The sequence below is a fragment of the Odocoileus virginianus genome, chromosome 16 (genome assembly GCF_023699985.2).
Source record: "Odocoileus virginianus isolate 20LAN1187 ecotype Illinois chromosome 16, Ovbor_1.2, whole genome shotgun sequence".
Lineage (NCBI taxonomy): Eukaryota > Metazoa > Chordata > Mammalia > Artiodactyla > Cervidae > Odocoileus > Odocoileus virginianus.
Genome location: NC_069689.1, coordinates 21,061,461 through 21,082,156, shown reverse-complemented (window position 1 = coordinate 21,082,156; position 20,696 = coordinate 21,061,461). Strand labels below are relative to the sequence as shown.

Genomic DNA, 20,696 nt, shown 5'->3' with positions numbered 1-20,696 from the left:
ATGTTCTACATCTGCATTGTCTAATTCTATAACAATTAGTCACATGTGGCTATTGGACACTTAAGATGTGGTTAATGCAACGAAGATGCTGAATTCTTTGGAGTGATGCCGAGTCAACTTATGGCTGTGGCTTTTGACTGAAGAATGGAGCTGCTGCCAACTTTCAGCCTGGTAGGGGAAACACTGGGAATACCCTGACTCACTCTTCCTGTCCAACCATTCTTCTCTGGTACTTGACTGATGGAACTCTCCAGGAACCAGAGAACAAGAAAACTCATTGATGCAGTTCATAAAGGTTGACCTCCTGGGGCACAGAACAGTAAAGCATGGAGCATAGATATGGAACAAAACATTTTCATACCATGTACAAACTGAGCTGAGAAATCAAACCGTTTTATCAGCATTTATAAATAAGTATGGAACTAGTGGCAAAAAAGTTGAATAAAAGCATGTGTCTCAATAAAGTCATATAAATGTCTTATTAAAGCTATCTGAGCTCTCCGCTGAGCTAACTGGCGCAGTGCTTTAATCAAACTGCAACTGGGTTCATTTCAGGTTTCGTACATGAAGAATGAAGTCAAAACCATGCCCCTTCACCTATATTCAACCTTGTGTTCTTAGCAAGGATCTGTGTGAAACTTATTCCAAGGTCCCATTTAAAATCACAGAGCCTGGGAGTGGGAAATTTTTCACCTTACTTAGGCGAAAGGTCATTGTAACTCAATAAATGGGTAAACTCAGATTAGAAAGTGAGAGGAAGACCAAGAAATTAGATATGGGGATCCAAAGACCCCCAAATCCTACTCTAGGACTATATGACCACTCTATTTTTGTACTATCTCTTGGAATTTTGGTGTGTTTACAAAAATTCCCCCCCCCCCTTTCTGCACTGAATAGCAGTGCTAAGAAAAAGCCAAAACAAAAAAATGAGTGGGAAGGGGGAGTGGTACTATGCAAAGCCAGAGTCAAATCCTATTTTGGAAAGCTTTATTGTTCACTTTAGTGGGTCCTGAATATAAAGGAAGTCCAGTCTTTAAGTGCCAGTCTTTACTGTCTAGCACTTAAAGAAGAAAGGTCTAACGTCACTGGATGGGGGTTGAAGTGGGTGCCAAAGGAAAAGCAGTTCCCACCACCTCCAAGGAGCAGGAGCTGTTGCTCTTCAGGAAAGAGGATGCTGGTATGATTGTGTAACATTAATGGCCACGGCACACATGTTGTGTCAATCTGATACTCAAAGCTCAATCCTGTAGACAAATCAATAATAGTCACTCCAGGAACTGCGGGGGAATGAATCCAGACCCCTCCAACCAGCAAAAGCTTCCCATTGACTACATGAGCTGTGTGGGAGTACCTTGGGGTAATGGGAGGCTGGATGGCTATGGATTCCCAGAGGAATCCACAAGTGATTGGTTTCAGAAAGAATACAGAGCTCAGTGGCTCCTCAGAAGCACCCAGACCTCCAGCAATGAGGGCTCCCCCTTGCCAGCTGCAGGCACTATGGGAATGCCGACCTTCAGGTCCTTCTCCCTCCACTGGGATCCTAACCCAAGTCATTGTCCCCACATGGAGGAAATGCCAGTCACTTAGTACAGGTTCTGCCACACTGCGGCCCCCATACACAAACAAATATTTCTGATTTTCACAGGACACTTCTGTTGTTGAATGGCGCCAACGTGACAAGGTGGAATCTTCTGGACCAAACTTCGTGACTGTTACATTTGGGTCCTCACTGCAATTATCCTCTTTCTCATAAGAAAGTTGGAGTATCCCCAAGGCTGGAGTTACTGGGGACAGTCTCCCTCCTAGAACCAGAGCCTGAGTGTCTGAAAGTCTCGTCATGGTGTGATAAAGGCGTCCATCCCACTGAGCTCCAGTTCCCCAACTGCCTATCTGGTTGCCTTTCCATTCAAAGTCACTGTCTCTTAAGAGCATATGAAACTTGCTCACTCGGCAATGTCGCCCCTCCTGCTCTCCAAATCCTCCTGCACTGAAAATAACGCCTGGGCTCAAAAGGACAGAGGCGTGGCCATATCTCTTAAGGCCCGGGCCCTGGGTTTCCCCAGTGACTACACTGGCAGGTAAGACTCCTGAAGGGGAAGCCGGATCTATCCGAGGAAACGTCTCTGAAGGTGGAAACACCAGAGTCTGGGAGAGGCTGTCTCCCCGAGAAGCGGCTAGAATGAAATAGTGGGCACACTTCAGATGCCACTCCTCAAACTCGTCAAAAGTTTCAAGATTTTCCACGCGTCGGCGTTCTTCTGCGGGGAGAAAGCAGCGATAGAATTCATTCAGGTCCATGGCGCGACAGGCAGTCCAGCCGGCCTGAAGGAAGCGCTTCTGCTGAGCCTCCGCGTCGGGAAAGCGGTCAAGGCCATGAAGGGGAGAATTTAGGTGCCGAAAATGTTGCTGCATGAACTCGCCAAAGGCGTCCTGCGGCCTCATCTGCTCGTAGACGACGAAAATGGCATTAGAAAACCGCTGGGCGGCCCAGGCGATGAGGGCCGCGGCATCATCCGGCTCGAGGTAGGTGAGCACGGCCTCAGCCAGGAGCAGAGTCGGGGCGGCCGCGTCAAGACCGGCGGCGGCAAGGGCCTGGTCCAGCCGCTGCAGCTGCCGCAGGTCCAGGCCCAGGATGCGGTAGTCTGAGCTCTCAAAGCACAGATTGGACCCGGGGTCTCCGCGCTGGAAAGGCCCGGTTAACGCGCACAGATCCGGCGTATCTCGAATCCTCTGCGCTTTGCGCTCGGCCACGTCCGGAAAGTCCACCTCCCAGACAGCAGCCTCTGCCAGGCGGCCGGCAGTTTTGAGGCGAAAATACAGTGAGTCTGAGCCGGCGCCCAGCGACAGAATCTGCGCGCGAGGGCTGCCGGGGGCCGCGCACGTCCGCTCTACGAAGGCGCGCACGCAGTGCCGCACGGCGCGTGCGCGGACGTAGTAGCCGCGGTGGATGAGCGGCGCGCGGCGCGCCGTACCCGGAACCAGCAAGGCAGCAAAGGCGTCGTGCACGTACCCGCGCGCGGCCAGGGAGCTCTTGCTGAGAGCGCTGCTGTCGTTGGTGCTCTGCACTGCCTCAGACCGACGTTCGCGGCTGCGCGAACCCATGGTCAGGGGACTCAGGAGCGGCGGTCCGTCGGGGTGGTGAGCTGCCCTCTGGTCCGGTAGTATCCTGTACCCGCGAGTACAGCTCGCGGACTCGGTACTGGGCGGGGCGGGGGGGGGGGCGGGAAACCACGCCCCGTTTCATCTCTTCTTCGGATAGGCGGGCGTCACTTCCGGGAAGGGCGCGGCTCGCCAATCGGGATTGAGTAGGCTGCAGCTGGCGCTGACAGTCGGCTGTGATTGACATTTCTTTGATTTTCTGTGACCAAGGTTTCGCGGGAAGACTGACGGCTGCGGCTTTTTGTGGACACGTGGACTGTGTCGGGGAAGCGCGGATTGTCACTTTTCTACAAGCCTTCCTGGCTGAAACGAAAATTTTTCTTAAGTTTTCATAAGCTGACTCAACTGTTGACAAAAAGCTTTCAGAGGTGAGCCTGTGGGGACTGACAACCCAGAAGTCCTTGGAACGCAGCGCCTGCATAGAGTGTTGAGTGTCTGGTAGCGACAAAGCAGGGTTAGGACCACGACTTTTAGGGGGCAGGGAGAAGAAACGGTCTTTCCTTGGATGCTAACTACGAATACGAAGTGATCCCATTTACGTCTGAAAACAAGTTAGTGAGGCCAGGTACAAAATGAAGAAACCTTTACGGAAGTTGTGATTCACCCAATCAGTGTTTCCCCACAAATGTATACTGTCGATTCCCTTGTATCCCAGGCTCTGTGCTAAGCTTACAGTAAGTAAACCACTCAGCCTCTGTTTCTCAGCTGTAAAGTGATACTGCCCTCCGCGTTCAAAGTTCTGTCTTCTTGGATAGAATTAAATATGTTTGTGGAAGAGGGAATCACAGAAGAGAAGTGATTATTCTTTCTGAGTCTTGGCAGTTTAAAATAATCAAGTTTCTACTTTGAGTGTTTGGGAGTCATCACCAGTAGGAAATCACTTGCAAAGATACTTGGGGGATTTGTAACTTAATAATTGGGATTTGGTGACTGGGAGCTTAGAAGGACAAGGAAATCAGGATGTCTCTTAAGTATGGTTACCTTGAAGCAGTATAGCATAATAGTGAAGGGCGTGAGTTTTGGAGTCCAGCTGATTCGGATACTGGAACTGTGTCATTTAGATTTGGTATTTAAGAGCTCTTAGTGACTTTCAGTTCAGTTCAGTCGCTCAGTCGTGTCCGACTCTTTGCGACCCCATGAACTGCAGCATGCCAGGCCTCCCTGTCCATCACCAACTCCTGGAGTTTACTCAAACTCATGTCCATTGAGTCAGTGATGCCATCCAACCATCTTATCCTCTGTCGTCCCCTCCTCCTCCCGCCTTCAATCTTTCCCAGCATCAGTATCTTTTCAGATGAGTCAGCCCTTCGCATCAAGTGGCCAAAGTATTGGAGTTTCAGCTTCAACATCAGTCCTTTCAATGAATATTCAGGACTGATCTCCTTTAAGATGGACTGGTTGGATCTCCTTGCAGTCCAAGGGACTCTCAAGAGTCTTCTCCAACACCACAGTTCAAAAGCATCAATTCTTCGGCGCTCAGCTTTCTTTATAACTTTCATATCCATACATGACTACTGGAAAAACCACAGCCTTGACTAGACAGACCTTTGTTGGCAAAGTAACATCTCAGCTTTTTAATATGCTTTCTAGGTTGGTCATAACTTTTCTCCCAAGGAGTTAAGTGTCTTTTAATTTCATGGCTGCAGTCACCATCTGCAGTGATTTTGGAGCCCCCAAAAATAAAGTCTGCCGCTGTTTCCACTGTTTCTCCATCTATTTGCCATGATCTTTGTTTTCTGAATGTTGAGCTTTAAGCCAACTTTTTCACTCTCCTCTTTCACTTTCATCAAGAGGCTCTTTAGTTCTTCTTCACTTTCTGCCTTCAGGGTGGTGTCATCTGCATATCTGAGGTTATTGATATTTCTCCCAGCAATCTCAATTCCAGCTTGTGCTTCTTCCAGCCCAGCGTTTCTCATGATGTACTCTGCATATAAGTTAAATAAGCAGGGTGACAATATACAGTCTTGACATTCTCCTTTTCCTATATGGAACTAGTCCGTTGTTCCATGTCCAGTTCTAACTGTTGCTTCCTGACCTGCATACATATTTCTCAGGAGGCAGGTCAGGTGGTCTGATATTCCCATCTCTTTCAGAATTTTCCACAGTTTATTGTGATCCACACAGTCAAAGGCTTTGGCATAGTCAATAAAGCAGAAATAGTTATTTTTCTGGAACTCTCTTGCTTTTTCGATGATCCAGTGGATGTTGGCAATTTGGTCTCTGGTTCCTCTGCCTTTTCTAAATCCAGCTTGAACATCTTGACGTTCACGGTTCATGTATTGTTGAAGCCTGGCTTGGAGAATTTTGAGCATTGCTTTACTAGCGTGTGAGACTTAGTGACTTTAGGGAGAGCAATTTCTGTGAAACAGTAAGGGCAGAATCCATGTTTTGGTGAATGGGAGATAAGTAAATGGAGGCAGTTCAACGAGTGTAGCTGAGAAGGAAAGAATAGACGGGTCAGTAAAGAAGAATGGGGGATAACAGGAAGTTTTTTTGTTTTTTTTTTTTAAGGTGGAAGCAAATACTGTATTTGCATATTGGTTCCCTCGGAGAAATTAGCAAGTGGAGAGAGGTTGACCTGCAGAAAAGTGAGAAGATTAACTAGTGGAGTAATGACTTGGAATAGACAAGAAGGAATGGAATGTTGGGCATAGATTAGTCTTGGGAACAGGAGACTGAATCCTCTTTCTCTGACTCATGAAGGAAGAAGGGGTATAGATACAGATAAGATTAAATGTGTGGGAGGGCGGAGAGAAATACAGGAAATTCATGCCTAAAGGCTTTTGTTGTCTCTGTAAAGCTAGTGACCGAGTTGTAAAGTTGAGTGTGAGGCAGCTGGGTCTAGCAGAGCTCTTGACGAGTTTAAAATTGACCCTGAGGGAAATGGGAGAAGGACTCCCCTGAGTTTGCTGGGCTTTGAGATGTTTCTTTCTAAAATGAGGGGATTAAGTGAAGTGTCTCAGGGTTGACTGAGAGTCAGAGAGAAAAAAAGAGGGATGTTGGACTTTGGACAAAATATATAGCACTGTAGAAATACATTTTTATATGACAAGTTAATCAGATGTACATGATATATTAGAAATACTATATTTAAAGAACATATCAAGAAAAGTGATTCAAGAAGAAAGAGGATGGAGCCAAATTTGTGAATTGGGTACCTTACAGTTGTTTTCTGGTGTGTGCATGTGTGTGTGTTTCAACTGCACTGCAGGTATCTCCTGGAATCTTAGTTCCCTGACCAGGGATTGAACCCATGCCCTCGCAGTGAAAGCACAGAGTCCTAGCTACTGAACCACCAGAGAATTCCCTCCAGTTATTTTTTTCCCCCCTCAGGTTATTTTTTTTTAAATCTATATTTTTCTGTAAAATGGGACAGTAATACCTCATAGATTTTATGAGAATTAAGTACAACTGCCAACTAAGACATTTAGCAGAACATCTGGCTCATACTGAGTGCTTAATAAATAGTAGCAAGTGTTTTTATTATTCTGAGTTCCCTTTGGGGGGGCAGGGACAGAGGGTGGGGAGGAAAAAATTCTCTGGGAAAAGAGACCACCTGATTCTGGCTCTGCTCTAATTTGATAAAATGTTGGGACAAATGGATTCTGAACCACTGGACCACCAGGAAAGTCTACACTGCAATTTTCTCAGGGTATATGTGCAGTAGTGGAATTGCTGGATCATATAGTGGTTCTATTTTTGATTTTTCAAGGAACATACTGTTTTCCACAGGGTCTGTATCAATTTACATTCTGACCAGCAGTGCAAAAGGGTTCTCTTTTCTTCACACACTCTCCCGTATTTGTTGTTTGTAGATTTTTTAAATTATGGCCATTCTGACTGGTGCAAGGTGATATGTCATTGTAGTTTTGATTTGCATCTCTCTAATAATTTGTGATGTTGACCATATTTTTATGTTTGTAGAAGTGTAAACTCAATGACTGTGGATTTCTATGGCTGTCGAGTCCTGTGTTGTGTGTATGTTAGTCACTCAGTCATGTCCAACTCTGGAGGAGCCGTGGACTGTAGCCCACCAGGCTCCTCTTTCCATGGAATTCTCCAGGCAAGAATCCTGGAGTGGGTAGTCATTTCTTCCTCCAGGGGATCTTCCTGACTCATGGATCGAACATGGTTCTCCTATGTTTCAGGCAGATTCTTTTACGATCTGAGCCACCAGGAAAGCATCAAGTCCTATATAAACCATTTTCTTAATTGCCCATTTTAATACCTTGGTAGCTTATTTAACTCTTCTCAGTGTCAACTGATTGATTTTTAATGTGGTAAAAATATGTATTTTGCAAAGTTACTGCAAGAATTAAAAATAATATTTTTAAAAGCACTTGCTACCTAACTGGTAAGCTCTGAATGGAAACTGCTATTCTTATCAACATCATCATTAATATCAGAACCCAAAGGGTCAAGGTGGCTACTTTTAAGAATCACAAAATTTCATTTCATTTGAAATTTTGTCTTAATTTATAATCGACCTTCAGAGGTAAAGGGAGATTAGGATTTATTTATCATCTACAATGTGCTGGGCACTCTGCTAGATGTGAAACTGCACTCTTTCTCTGGTGGGACCCAGCCAAAACACAAATTGGAATTCAAACCCATGGACTGGGACTTAAACCCATGATCCCCTGAGTTAGGAAGGACTCAAACCCACTGTCTTTTAATTGAAACTGCTCTTACCTGGTGTTAGGATTTACTGATGCTCAGGTCCTTTTGTCTAATTGCAGAAAGATTTCAGTGAGAGGCAGAGTGGCAGGCAAAGAATGAGTGTATTAGTAGAGGATACTTGTGAGAAATGCAAATGGATGGATGAAAAGGCTCTGCCCCAGAATCACCTTCTTCCTCATTCATGGGCAGATGTCAAGACTTACATCATTAGTTCCTCCTTTGGTTCTCTATGGTTTAACCAGGACTGTCATGGAGCTATTTAAATCATATGTGTATTAGCAAAAGGGTGGTAACATACACTAAAATATGGTAGTTCATCTCAGGTTTCAGTATAATGTCTCCTCTTACCTAGTTTGTTTCTCCTTTCACCTATATTTCTGTCTTGGCTATGTGCAGAAATGCTACTCTTCAAGGAGTATTAACTCCCTGACTTTGTATAACAAGATTCAGACCCCATATCTATGGTCTTGTGTTTTTAACTATCAGGATCTCTGGCTTGAGTGTGCCTGGCACTTGGATGCACCTAGTCTTCCTTCAAGGTAAAATAGATTGTTACCAGGTTACTGGATTCTTTTCTTGAGTGGTCTTTAGCTTACAACAGTCTCCCAAACTCCCGTAAAATTCCCTTTCTGTTTTTAATAATCCCCTAGTGTGATTTTTAAACTATTTAATTGTCCTACTCTGTCCCTGGAGCTTCCCAGGTGGTGCACTGGTAAAGAATCCGCCTTCCAATGCCAGAGATGCAGGAGACACAGGTTTGATACCTGGATCGGGAAGATCCCCTCGAGGAAGAAATGATAACCTTCTTCAGCATTCCTGCCTGAAAAATCCCATGAACAGAGGAGCCTGGCGGGCTACAGAACATGGGGTCGCAAAGAGTCAGACATGACTGAGCACGCGCGCACTCACCATATCCCCATCAGGTGCTGGGGAGGTAGTATAGTCCTGTTTTTAGGAGGTTTATATGGTTCTGGTGAGGGAGAAAGACAAATCAGTGATGTAGACACAGTGTGATAAAATGCTGACTCAGACATGCTCACTGCTTATCCAGGAGGATAGAGGAGGTGAATTTAAGTTACTTTATTAATCCTCACAGCTACTCTGCTTTTTTCTTTTTTTGGAAGGATAATTGCTTTACAGTGTTGTGGCGGTCTCAGACTTACATCACTGTGAGTCTGTCATAATTGTGTATATATCTCCTTTCCTCTTGAGCCTCCCTCCCCCCCCACACCATCCTGCCCCTTGAGGTCGTTTCAGAGCACCGGGCTGGGCTCCCTGTGTTATGGAGCAGCTTCCTGCTGGTTATCTATTTCACACATGATAGTGTATATATCCTGAGTGTTCGTTGGAGGGACTGATGTTGAAGCTGAAACTCCAAATCTTTGGCCACCTGATGCGAAGAGCTGAAACCCTGATGCTGTGAAGGATTGAAGGCAGGAGGAGAAGGGGACGACAGAGGATGAGATGGTTTAGTGGCATCACTGACTCAATGGAGTTGAGTTTGAGTAAACTCTGGGAGTTGGTGATGGACAGGGAGGCCTGGCGTGCTGTGCTCCATGGGGTCGCAAAGAGTTGGACACGACAGAGCAACTGAACTGAACTGAAGTGTATATATGGCAGTGGTACATTCTCAATTTCTCCTAGCCTCTCCTTTCCCCAGCTGTGTCCACAAGTTCTTTCTCTACATCTGTGTCTCCATTTCTTCAATGTAAATAGGTTCATCAGTTCTGTTTTTCTGGATTCCATATATATGCATTAATACATGATGTTTGTTCTTCTTCTGACTTATTTCACTCTGTATAACAGGCTCTAGATTTATCTACTCTGCATTTTTATCGAATTTTTATCCCATTTTTAAAATCCTGTTTTTATAGTTAAGGACACTGAAGCCTGGAGCTAAAAGTGACTCAGGGCCACACACCTACTAAAGGGCAGAACTGGTACAACGATTAACCTAGGTCCATCTGTTTCCATTGCCTCTATCCTTTCTTTATATATTTTAAACAGTTCGAAAATGTGAACTTTTGAACCCAAAGTAGGTCTCATAAATTTCTAGTTTTAGATAGTTTTGTAGAAAGTGCTAATAGGTAAAAGTATATACCCTACTTGTAAAGGTATACATCTTTCTGGGTCGGGAAGATCCCCTGGAGAAGGAAGTGGCAACCCACTCCAGTATTCTTGCCTGGAGAATCCCATGGACAGAGGAACCTGGCAGGTACAGTCCATGGGGTCACAGAGAGTTGGACGCAACTGAGCGAGTAATCCTTAATCCTGTACATCCTACTAAATTTCAGATTTTAATCTCCCTCTTATCAGCTTGAGGACTTTTCTTACTTCTAGTTCAGGTTGTTGGCTCACTTAAATTATTAATAGCTTTGGAGAGCTTCTGTCGTTAGAGGAATAAATTAGCAGAACCTGTTTCCTTGCTTTTGCGTCAACATCTAAAAATGTCCACATTTGTTTAAATAGGTGAAACTGAGCCCAGAACTAGGATACTGTTTATCTTATCAAAACGGGTGGAAGTAACGCAGTCTGAAGGAAGTTCAAGGCCACCAAACTTACTGACTGAACTACATTTAGTATTCATGTCAAGAATAAGTGGCTGGGGAAAGACCTTGCTATTCTGCTAAATCATGATGGAGGCAGAAGAACAGCCATGGAAGACAACCTTTTACTCAAAATTACCTAAAGTGGTAAGAATTCAACCACAAAATTCTGGAGTGTTGCAAAGTATAATGATTTCTGTGTTGCTTCTTTTCACAAAAAGAGAAATAAATTTCATAGGTAGAATTTGTAAACTTTGTACATTTTACAAGTTATATAGCTGCATCTGTTAGGCCATTTGCCTAGTGCAGTCTACCAACATCAAGCACCTGCTGCAATTCTGTGACTCTAGTGGACTTGAGAAGATTTTGACTGGTTGCATTCTCCTATTTTAGGAACTTCATGCCCACTTGAATGGATCTATTAGTTCCAATACCATAAAGAAGTTAATAGCCAAGAAACCAGATCTTAAAATCCACGATCAGATGACTATGATTGACAAGGGAAAGAGAAGAACTTTAGAAGAGTGAGTTTGAGGGAGTTTGTGGACACCCTTCTTCCTTTCTCTATTTTGCGATTATAAATAGTATGTAAGGATTCAGATTTTTGTAGTTAAAGGAATAAGGTAGCCATCTGGTATGGAGAGTATAACTTGACAAACAGTATTTTTCCAGCTGTCAGACTGTTGACAAATTTTAGTGATTTGTATTGTTTATGAAATTATAGCAAATTGGAGTATTCTTTAGATTTATAAATATAGACTTCTTGATTTTTTTTCTCCCTGTTTCCTGCTTCCACTTGAGATCGGAGTTGTGGGGGTGAAGAAGGGAAACTATTGTTTTCCACTTAAAAGTAACATTTAATTTTCAGTCATTTGATGATCCATCCAGATCAGTGTAATTTTTAAGAAACCTATTCTGTTGTTCCTTATAAATATATAATTACTATTAGCCTAAAATCAATTAATCTAGTGAAGTTTTTGATGACTAAAGTATGTCAAAACTTTTCATATTGCAGATGCCTCCAGATATTTCAAATTATTCATCTACTTACTACTAGCCCTGAAGATGTTTTAATGGTGAGAAATGAAGCAGTTTTTAGACTGGTTTAAAAATTAGTAAGTAATTGATGCCCTTTTGTTGTTGCACATGACTCAAGAGTCTGATGAAAAATATTTTTTTGCCTTTTTTATGGTAACTTTTGAAAAACAACGTTAAGACATTTGCCTAACAGCTAATATCAAAAGACTATGTTAATTGTAAATGATATGAGGAAAGAACCAAGATCAAAATCTTCTGTTAGGTAGAAAATTGAACAGCGTGGAGGAGAAAATCTTGTCCTTTTTTAATATATGTATAAACTCTGTATATAATCGTATCATATGAAATATCTGACCACAGGCTTTACCTGAATTGCTTGGGATACTTTGAACTTTCTGGGTGGACATTATAGAGAGTGAAGGCGTTCAAGAGGTGCTAAGAGATTGAATTATTAATCCTTTGGGAAACTGTGCCTTCCCTCTGGAGATGAAGGGCTAGAGGACTCCTCTGTGTTCCCTTAGCTGGATGACTGGCTTTGTATCAGATTTGTATCATTGATCTGATTAGGATGGCATTTTTAAATGTTCTCTTTCTAATTGGAGAGAAGCAGAATCCTATCAGTGTTCTTAACCCTTAGGAAAAAAGTACAAAGTAAGAAATGCAAAATAAGAAATATAACGTAATGTGTTTTTGAAGAGGTGACATTTGACTGGTCAAGAAAAAATTTTTCTCCTTGGCTGAAACTGATCCTCTTGATAATTATTAAGTAAATTAATCACTTTTTGGAGGAAGGTTAACTCTAAGAGTTTAGCAGAAGTTGACAAGAGTGTCCCCAGTGTTCCAGGCACTCTGCTAGGACAGAGAGACAGAAAGATGACATGGTCCCTGCCCCTCAGGAATCCATAGTCAGGTTGGAGAGACAGACCCATAAGAGGATAAATCCAACATCAAGAGGTAAGCTCTGTGTTGGAGACATGCACAGGGGTTTATAGGAACCTGGGGAGCATTTGTTGTCTTATCAGCCACTCAGCAGGTCCCGCTGAACCCTGCCAGGGCTGTCCACCACAGGAGGCTTTGTCTCATTCTCTGTTGTCGAGTGGAACAGAGCAAAACTGATTACATTTTAGATTCTGAGAGTTCCATGGGTATAATATGCCACACTCATTGTTTCTTTTCTTTAAAAGTTGGTAAGAAGCTTTAATAAATGAACCTTGTGTGGGAATAAATCAAGGGATTGTTTATAGATATGGGACTGAGTGTATGAGGATCACTTAACAGTCTCGTCAGAGTAACTGAGTGTAATCTCAAAAAGACAAGGTTGAAATGTGGCTGAAAAATCATTAACTATTACATGTGCTACATTCTGTGCTCAAAATGACTTTCCTGTAGTGGTCATTCTTATTGCTCCCTTTTTGCAGATGAAAAAAACTGAGGCCTAAAGAGGTTAGACCTTGTTCAAGGTCACTCACCATGATTAAAGTGGCAGAATTGACTGTTTTGTCTGATTCCAGAGTCCATGTTCTTTCTTATTTGAGATGTGCAGTCTTACATCCCTGGAGTAAGGGGAAACTTAACTGTGAGGTACTGTATCTGAAGACAGAACTTGAGTCGATGGTCTCAGTCCAGAGCATAGGAGAACAAAAGAACAAAGCCCAAAGAGCCAAGAGCTGACTGCAGTTCTTGTTGCTGCCTGGAGCAGAAAGGACTGAATCTGGTTGACATGGGAAAGGAAGTCACTCCCTAGAAAAGTGTTCTTGGATATGAACTAGAGATGATTCCACGGGTCTCACTGTGGCCTAGCAAAGTCTTCCTTCCATGACTCCCAGTCAGTACTTGCCAGCAACCTTCTGTTGCTCCTCTAGGTTTCACAGGTACCTCACCACCAGGAAAAGGGATGCCCTGGATAGTAGATATGATCACTTCACACCTTCCCTTCACCCTCATTGTCAATCCACACATTATCGACTGGCTTCTACAGCAGTCTCCTGTGAGCTGGGGTAGGATGAGTTGGTCTTTCTGGATCTGCTTAGTTAAGGAGTGAAGATAAGGTCTGAGTTCCTCCCACTTGCAAGGACTGTGCTGTGGTGATGGCAGAGGCAGCAACGTGGGGTTTCTGGAACACCAGTGCTACAGGGTGGTCTAGTGCCTTTGACGGTGGTACAGAGGCTGCAGGGCCGTGCCTAGTGGAGGAAGCAGTAGTGTCTTGCTTGGTCCAAGGGTGTCACGTGATTTTGAATGCTTTTGTGTTGTCCTTGTTACTGAGTCCAAGCTCTCTCTGCTTGCCACACAACAGGCCAATAAATTCAAGAGACGAGGTGTTGAGGCAAGGAATATGACTTTATTGGGAAAGCTGGCAGATGGAGAAGATGGCAGACTAATGTCTCAAAATAACCATCTTATTGGAGTCTGGATGCCAGTTTCTTTTATAGAACAAAGATGGGGAGAGGTGAGGGATTAAGGTTAAAAATGCTGCTAATCTTACAAATATCTTCTAGAATGGCCAACCTCCAGGAGAGGATATATTAATTTTTTCCTTCCTGTAGCCAGCCACAGGTGGACAAAGTCCTGAACAAAGGCATTTTGGTTTGACATTAAGGCAGACGTGGGCAGGGTTCTCCAAGGCAGGCCATTTTGTATGCTTATAATAACAAAAGCAGCATAAAGCAAAGGTTAAAGTCGAAGAAACAGATCCAGCATGGAGTCAAAATTGGCTATTGCCTGTGACATCCTGGGCTGTGTGATCTCTAAGGCTGATTCTCCAGACCTCCTGGTGAATCTGAGCCACCTGTTATATGCATGTTGTAGTAAGTTCCATTTTGGCTTTCGTATGAAGAAAAAAGATGAGGCCCAGACCTTGGATTGCAGTGGTGCCAACCTGTTAGGCACTGTCTGTACAGTCAGCCAGCCTTGTTCCTCTGCCAGGACACTGCATCTGTGTGCCCATGTGCACGTGGGCAAAGCAGGTTAAGAGTAGGATACCAACTGTAAGGACCAACTAGGGCTGGTTGTCACAGCATTTCTAACCTGGTACTTTTTTCTCCTGGGTTTTTACATTTTAGGTAATGGCAATGAAGGAAAACATGTCTTCAGCCTTTAGATATCATTTATCTTGGTCGTTTAGTAATTTTTGGATTGTTGAGTTTTCTATTAGATTGAATAGTTTTTTAACTCAAATTTTATCCCCCATTTTCTTTGCCTAAAAGAATCTTTCTAAGTCCATTTGGGGAGAGTTTAACCCTGCCAAAAGAAATTCTTGAAAAGTTCAACTTATCCCTAAATAACGTGAATAAGAACCTGAAGCCATGACTTTATTTTTTTTAGTGTATTTTTAATTGAAGGATTATTGCTTTACAATATTGCTTTGGCTTCTGTTGTACATCAGTGTGAATCAGCCACAGGTACACATATGTCCCCTCCGTCTTGAGCTTCCCCCCACCTCTCGCCTCATCCCACCCCTCTAGCTTGTTACAGAGCTCTGGTTTCAGTTGCCTGAGTCACACAGCAAATTCCCATTGGCTATCTATTTTATGTGTGGAACTGTATGTCTCCATGCTATTCTCTCCATTCGTCCCACCCTCTCCTACTCCCCACTCCCCCACCCCGTGTCCATGAATCTTGTTCTTTATGTCTGTGTCTCCATTGCTGGCCTGCAAATAGGTTTATCAGTAGCATCTTTCTGGATACCACATATATGCATAAATATGTGATATTTGTTTTAGTTTCAGACTTACTTCATTCTGTATAATAGGCTCTAGGGTCATCCACCTCATTAGAACTGACTCAGATGCATTCCTTTTTATGTCTGAATAATATTCCATTGTGTATATGTTCCACAACTTCTTTATCCATTCATCTGTTGACAGACATCTAGGTTGCTTCCGTGTCCTAGCTATTGTAAGTAGTGCTGCATTGAACATTGAGGTATGTGTATCTTTTTCAGTTTTGGTTTCCTCAGGGTTTATGCCTACTAGTGGGACTGCTGGGTCATGTGGTGGTTTTATTTCCTAGTTTTTTAAGGAATCTCCATACCATCTTCCATAGTGACTGTATCAGTTTACATTCCCACCAGCAGTACAAGAAGGTTCCTTTTTCTCCATACCTCTCCAGCATTTATTGTTTGTAGATTTTTTTGATGATGGCCATTCTGACCCGTTTGAGGTAATATCTCATTGTAGTTTTGATTTACATCTCTCTAATAATGAGTGATGTTGAGCATCTTTTTGTTTGTTTATTAGCTCTCTGTATGTCTTTATTGGAGAAATGTCTGTTTAGGTCTTTTGCCCACTTTTTGTTTGGGTTGTTTGTTTTTCTTACATTGAGTTGTATGGTCTGCTTGTGTATTTTGGGAATTAATCCTTTGTCAGTTTTGTTTCATTTGCTATTATTTTCTTCCATAATGAGGGTTGTCTTTTCACCTTGTTTATAGTTTCCTTTAGTGTGCAAAAGCTTTTCATTTTAATTAGGTCCCACATGTTTATTTTTGTTTTTATTTCCATTACTCTAGGAGGTGGGTCATAGAGGATCTTGCTGTGATTTATGGCATACAGTGTTCTGCTTATGTTTTCCTCTATGAGAAGCCATGACATTAAATGGTACATCAGTACTGCCTAATCATTTTAGCTGCTTATTTCTATATGTAACTTTCCAGTACTCTACACTCATAGATGGTTTACTGGTTTTAGTTTTGCCTCATTTCTCTGTTTTATCAGTCTGCTGTTCACTAGGAAATAGAGAAATGGTTAAAAGGGAAGAAGAGAAGCAAAAGGTGGCAGGGGGTTGTGCAGATTTGAATTTGACGTGAGAATGAGGAGGGTAAGGGAAGCTGTTGGAAACATGGTAGTTTTGTCACAGCCTCCACTAGGGGTGTGAAAAGCAGGTCGCTTTACCTTGTGGGAGACTCCACCACTCCTTGCAAGTCATTTAATGCATGAAATAAAGCTATAGCACATGGCATTTTCATTGGGCCCCTTACACTAATGTTATCAGTATTGTGTGCATTGCTTTTATTACCAGGTGACAAAAGATGTCATTAAAGAATTTGCAGATGATGGTGTCAAGTATCTGGAACTAAGGAGCACACCCAGAGAAGAAAACGCTACAGGTATAATCTAACTATTGATACTTCTCAGTATATGTCTATCTTTTTCCTTGGGCTTTGATCATGCATATGCCTGCAAAGTTGAGACTATGCTGCATTTTACACTGTTGTAAAAGTAGGGTCAAAGGTCCATATCTTCTGATGTATATTAATGAGATATGTTATTAATGAGTCAGTCATTTATTCATAAGTCAAAATACCAGGTCAGGTATTATCTGTTGAAGGGAAGTTAAAAGGGCTGCAAAAATTTCATTTATTCTTGTTTGCTCTTCTCACTCTGAAAAAAAGACACTTGTTCCTTATAGCTGTGTTCTTAAATAGACGTTAGTTCGTGTTCCCTGCATCAAGCGCTTGTGACACAGTGCCCCTGAGAGGATGTAGAATCGCGTTTCATGGCAGTCACTGAAGTGAAGTTATTCAGTCACTTCTCGGGGACTGATGGTATCTTAGGCCAGGAGCAAGCTGTGATGTGGTAAAACCTCTCTGGATGGAGATGAGCGGATCCGGATATGGTCTGGAGAAGCTTCCCGGGGCCCTCTTTCTGCTGATACGAGCAGCATCCGGAGGTATTCTGTGACGTCCTTGGGTCCTGCTCAGCATTTTGTGCCCTGATAGTGTGTAGCCAGCATCACTGAGGAGGTGGAATTTTAAACTACATACAGTAAAGTTTAGTGAGTATCGAGATGAGGTAAGCAGCAGATTCTGGTTTTGATTTCCTTTTTATTAGAATATAGTTGATTTACAATGTCATGTTAGCTTCTGCTGTACAGAAAGTGAATCAGTTATACATACACATATCCACTCTTTTTTAGATTCTTTTCCCATGTAGGTCATTACAGAGAATTGAGAAGAGCTCCCTGTGCAATACAGTGGGTCCTTTTTAGTTATCTGCTTTACACATAGTCACATGTATGTGTCAACCCCAATCTCCCAATTATCCTTCCCCCTGAACAGAAGATTCTTATTTCACACTTATAAACTTTAGGATCAGTTCCAAGTTACACTGGTGAGGATAGTGAAAGGGAAGGAGAAAAGCAGTCCATAGATTATTAGCACTAGTTGACTCTTCAAATGGAGATTCAAAGGGAAATGCTAACTGAAATGTGCAGAATAGGGGAATAGTTAAAGTTTAATGGAGTATTTGGTAACCATTAAAAATATGTGCAAAGACACTTTAATGATGTGAAGACAAATGAATGAATAGGATACACATACACCTAGTAGCATCTCATCTGTTCAGAATTGTTTTTTTGTTGTTGTTCAGCCACCAAGTCATATCACTGTGTGTGTGTGTGCATGTGTGTGTGTTTATATATATATATTTGTTGTTGTTCAGTTGCTCAGTTGTGTCTCTTTGTGACCCTGTGGACTACAGCACACCAGACTTCCCTGTCTTTCACTAACTCCCAGAAGTCTGCTCAAATTCACGTTGGTTGAGTCAGTGATGCCATCCAACCATCTCATCCTCTGTTGCCCCCTTCTCCTGAACCAGGGTCGAACTCAGGTCTCTTGCATTGCAGGCAGATTCTTTACTGTCTGAGCTGCCAGGGAAGCTCGCTAAGTACAAGTGGCATTTACTAAAGCCTGCATATGCAGGAGACACAGATTCGACCCCTGGGTCAGGAAGATCCCTGGAAGAGGAATCAACCCACTTCAGTATTCTTGCCTGGAAAATCCCATGGACAGAGGAGCCTGGCGGGCTATAGTCCATGGGGTCGCAAAGAGTCTGACATGGCTGAGTGACTGAGCATGCACACACATCCATAACTCATCTCATAAGTGTAACCATACACTTATCACACAGAAAGCGAAATGTAATTGTTCATATAGGAATACGATTGTTGAAGGATGAAATTGTTGATGATCTCTTTATAAATGTTTTATTTGTGTCCTTTCCAGGAATGACTAAAAAGACTTATGTGGAATCTATACTTGAAGGTATAAAACAGTCCAAAGAAGAAAATGTAGACATTGATGTTAGGTAAGAAACATTGTACTTTAGTGGTCACCACTGAAAATACTAGAATGTCACAATTGTACTCTTTTGAGCATGGGTATAGCAGATTTTTATAAATCTGTTCAAGTCAAGAACTTTGTTGTTTACAAGTTGAGAATACAATCATGAATTTTTTTTCCCATGGCAATAAAGTTCTGAGTCCTGTTGCTGTAGTGAAGTGTGGCTTCCCATGCTCTTCAACAAAAACCCAGACTTCTTCTTGGGCCCTGCAAGGTCCCACGTGCTGCCTTTCTTACTTCAGCATGTGTCCACTGGTCACTCACCACGCACTGACCTTCCCCCTGTTCCTCAAATAGGCCAAGACTGTCGTCCCACGTCAGCACCTTTGTACTTCTGTTGCTTCTGCCTAGAACACTCGACCATATCCTCGCATGGCTGGCTTCTTGTTACTCAGGTCTCATGTGGCTGTCCCTTCCTCAGAGAGGCCTTCCTTGACCACCTTATCTAACATGCCTCCCCACACCTTCTAGTTACTCCATTTACTTCCTTTATGACACTCTTCTTAACAAAATCAGAAATTTTCTTGTGTTATTTACATATATACATATTCACCCACTAGAGTATAAATTCAGTGAGGCCAGGGACCTTGTCTTTTGATTCACCAGTACTTAGAGCTGGCACATAATTAGGGCTCAGTAAGTCCTTGAAGGAAGAAAAAAAAGAAAGCTAGCTGACTTTCTGGCTATAAAATCTGTCTATAACATCTCTTAGTTAAGCTTAACTAGACTGATACCCTAATTAAAAAGCAAAAACAGGCAAAAGACAAGAATTCAGAAGAGAAAACATAGAATTGGCCAATAAATGTATAGAAAACTATTTAACTTCAATAATCAAACAGTTTTGTTTATTTTTTAGTATATGTTAACTCTTTTTTTTTGGCTGCTCCAGGTCTTTATCGGCATGTGGGATCTAGTTCCCTAAGCAGGGATCAAACCTGGGCCCTCTACACTGGGAGCTTGGAGTCTTAACCACTAGACCACTAGGAAGGTCCCACTAATCAAATAAGTTTTTAAAAACTACAATACCATTTCAATAGGCATCCCCCTCCCCTGTTCGTGAACTTGTACACTGCCGGTGAACATATGTAATTAATAAAACTTTTCTAAAGAGCAATGTGCATTAAGATCTATAAATGTAATTTCCATATGACTTGTCTTGGAAAAAAAAAAGTTTCAAGTATGAAAACTATATTTCTCTCTCTGATCCAGTAATTCTTTTGTAGAAATGTATCCTAAGAAAATGGATTGATTAATGTTAAGATTCTTCATGATAGTGTTATTTATAACAAAAAGTATATAACATCCTAAAATGTCCAGCAGTCAGAGGACAGTTACATTATGTTATATTCATATGATTTATATTGTTTTCTAACATTTAGTGGCAGGGGAGATTGTTAAGTGGGGAAATAAAGACATTGCATTTTATATATAGTTGATTCAAATTTTGTAAATAAATATATGTTGGAGGGATTTCTTTATTTTGTGAATAAATAGATTAATAAATGCTGGAGGAAAATTGCACAATATTAACGGGTTCTCTGGGTATTAGATTCCTTGTAGGAATCCAGCTAATATATGAAGAATGAATTTGTATCAGCTATTGGATACATGTTAGAATACTACCAGTCTTGTAACCCATCATGAAATAAGAGATCTAAGCCTTCTGGTGAAGGAACCACCATCTATTAATTCCTCTGGCCTCTCTTGAATCTGATGTGATTAAGCCTCTAGACTGGATCCAGTTTCCAATTTGTAGGAAATACAAGAGACAGGAGAACATGTTAGCAACATAGGGATCCGATCAGCAAAATTAGACTGTGGGAAACTCTACAGGACAAATGATCTGGTTTCTTCAACAAATAAATTCAAGAAAAGAGGCTGGGGAGAGGTGTGAGGTGGAGGGTGGGAGAGGAGGGCGGGAAGTGGCTCTAGATTACAAGAGACTTGAGACATTGACCAAAACGATGTGTGGACCTTAGTTGGATTCTGCACCATACAGACTAAAAAACAAATACAGGAACAACAACCAAAACAGGAAATAATCAGAAGTTTGAACAGTAACTAGATATCTAGTGCTGTTTAGAAATCTGTTTCACTCCCTCTGGCAAGGAAGATGTCAAGTCAGTCAGGCTGTACTTCTCCAATAAGATACATCGCAG

General features: G+C 42.3%; 2 protein-coding genes across 7 annotated transcripts in view; one reads left to right on the top strand and one right to left on the bottom strand.

The window, feature by feature from the left end:
- Positions 1 to 970: 970 nt before the first annotated feature.
- LCMT2 (leucine carboxyl methyltransferase 2) lies at positions 971 to 3,102 on the bottom strand. The gene has a single exon (XM_020881481.2). It carries the CDS (start codon positions 3,100 to 3,102, stop codon positions 1,048 to 1,050), a length of 2,055 nt encoding a protein of 684 aa, XP_020737140.2. The 3' UTR covers positions 971 to 1,047.
- Positions 2,738 to 20,696, top strand: part of MAPDA (N6-Methyl-AMP deaminase) — a 26,467-nt gene continuing 8,508 nt past the window's right edge. The window contains exons 1-7 of one of the 6 annotated variants that reach the window (XM_070477983.1): positions 2,738 to 2,819; positions 3,370 to 3,527; positions 10,309 to 10,532; positions 10,779 to 10,909; positions 11,401 to 11,461; positions 16,437 to 16,524; positions 18,421 to 18,502. In XM_070477983.1, the coding sequence (XP_070334084.1) occupies positions 10,473 to 10,532; positions 10,779 to 10,909; positions 11,401 to 11,461; positions 16,437 to 16,524; positions 18,421 to 18,502 (422 nt within the window). In that variant the 5' untranslated portion in view covers positions 2,738 to 2,819; positions 3,370 to 3,527; positions 10,309 to 10,472. Of the gene's footprint in view, positions 2,820 to 3,029; positions 3,159 to 3,178; positions 3,197 to 3,369; positions 3,528 to 10,308; positions 10,533 to 10,778; positions 10,910 to 11,400; positions 11,462 to 16,436; positions 16,525 to 18,420; positions 18,503 to 20,696 lie in introns of those variants that run through there. The other 5 variants (XM_070477985.1, XM_020881492.2, XM_020881494.2 and 2 more) reach the window with 5 other exon arrangements.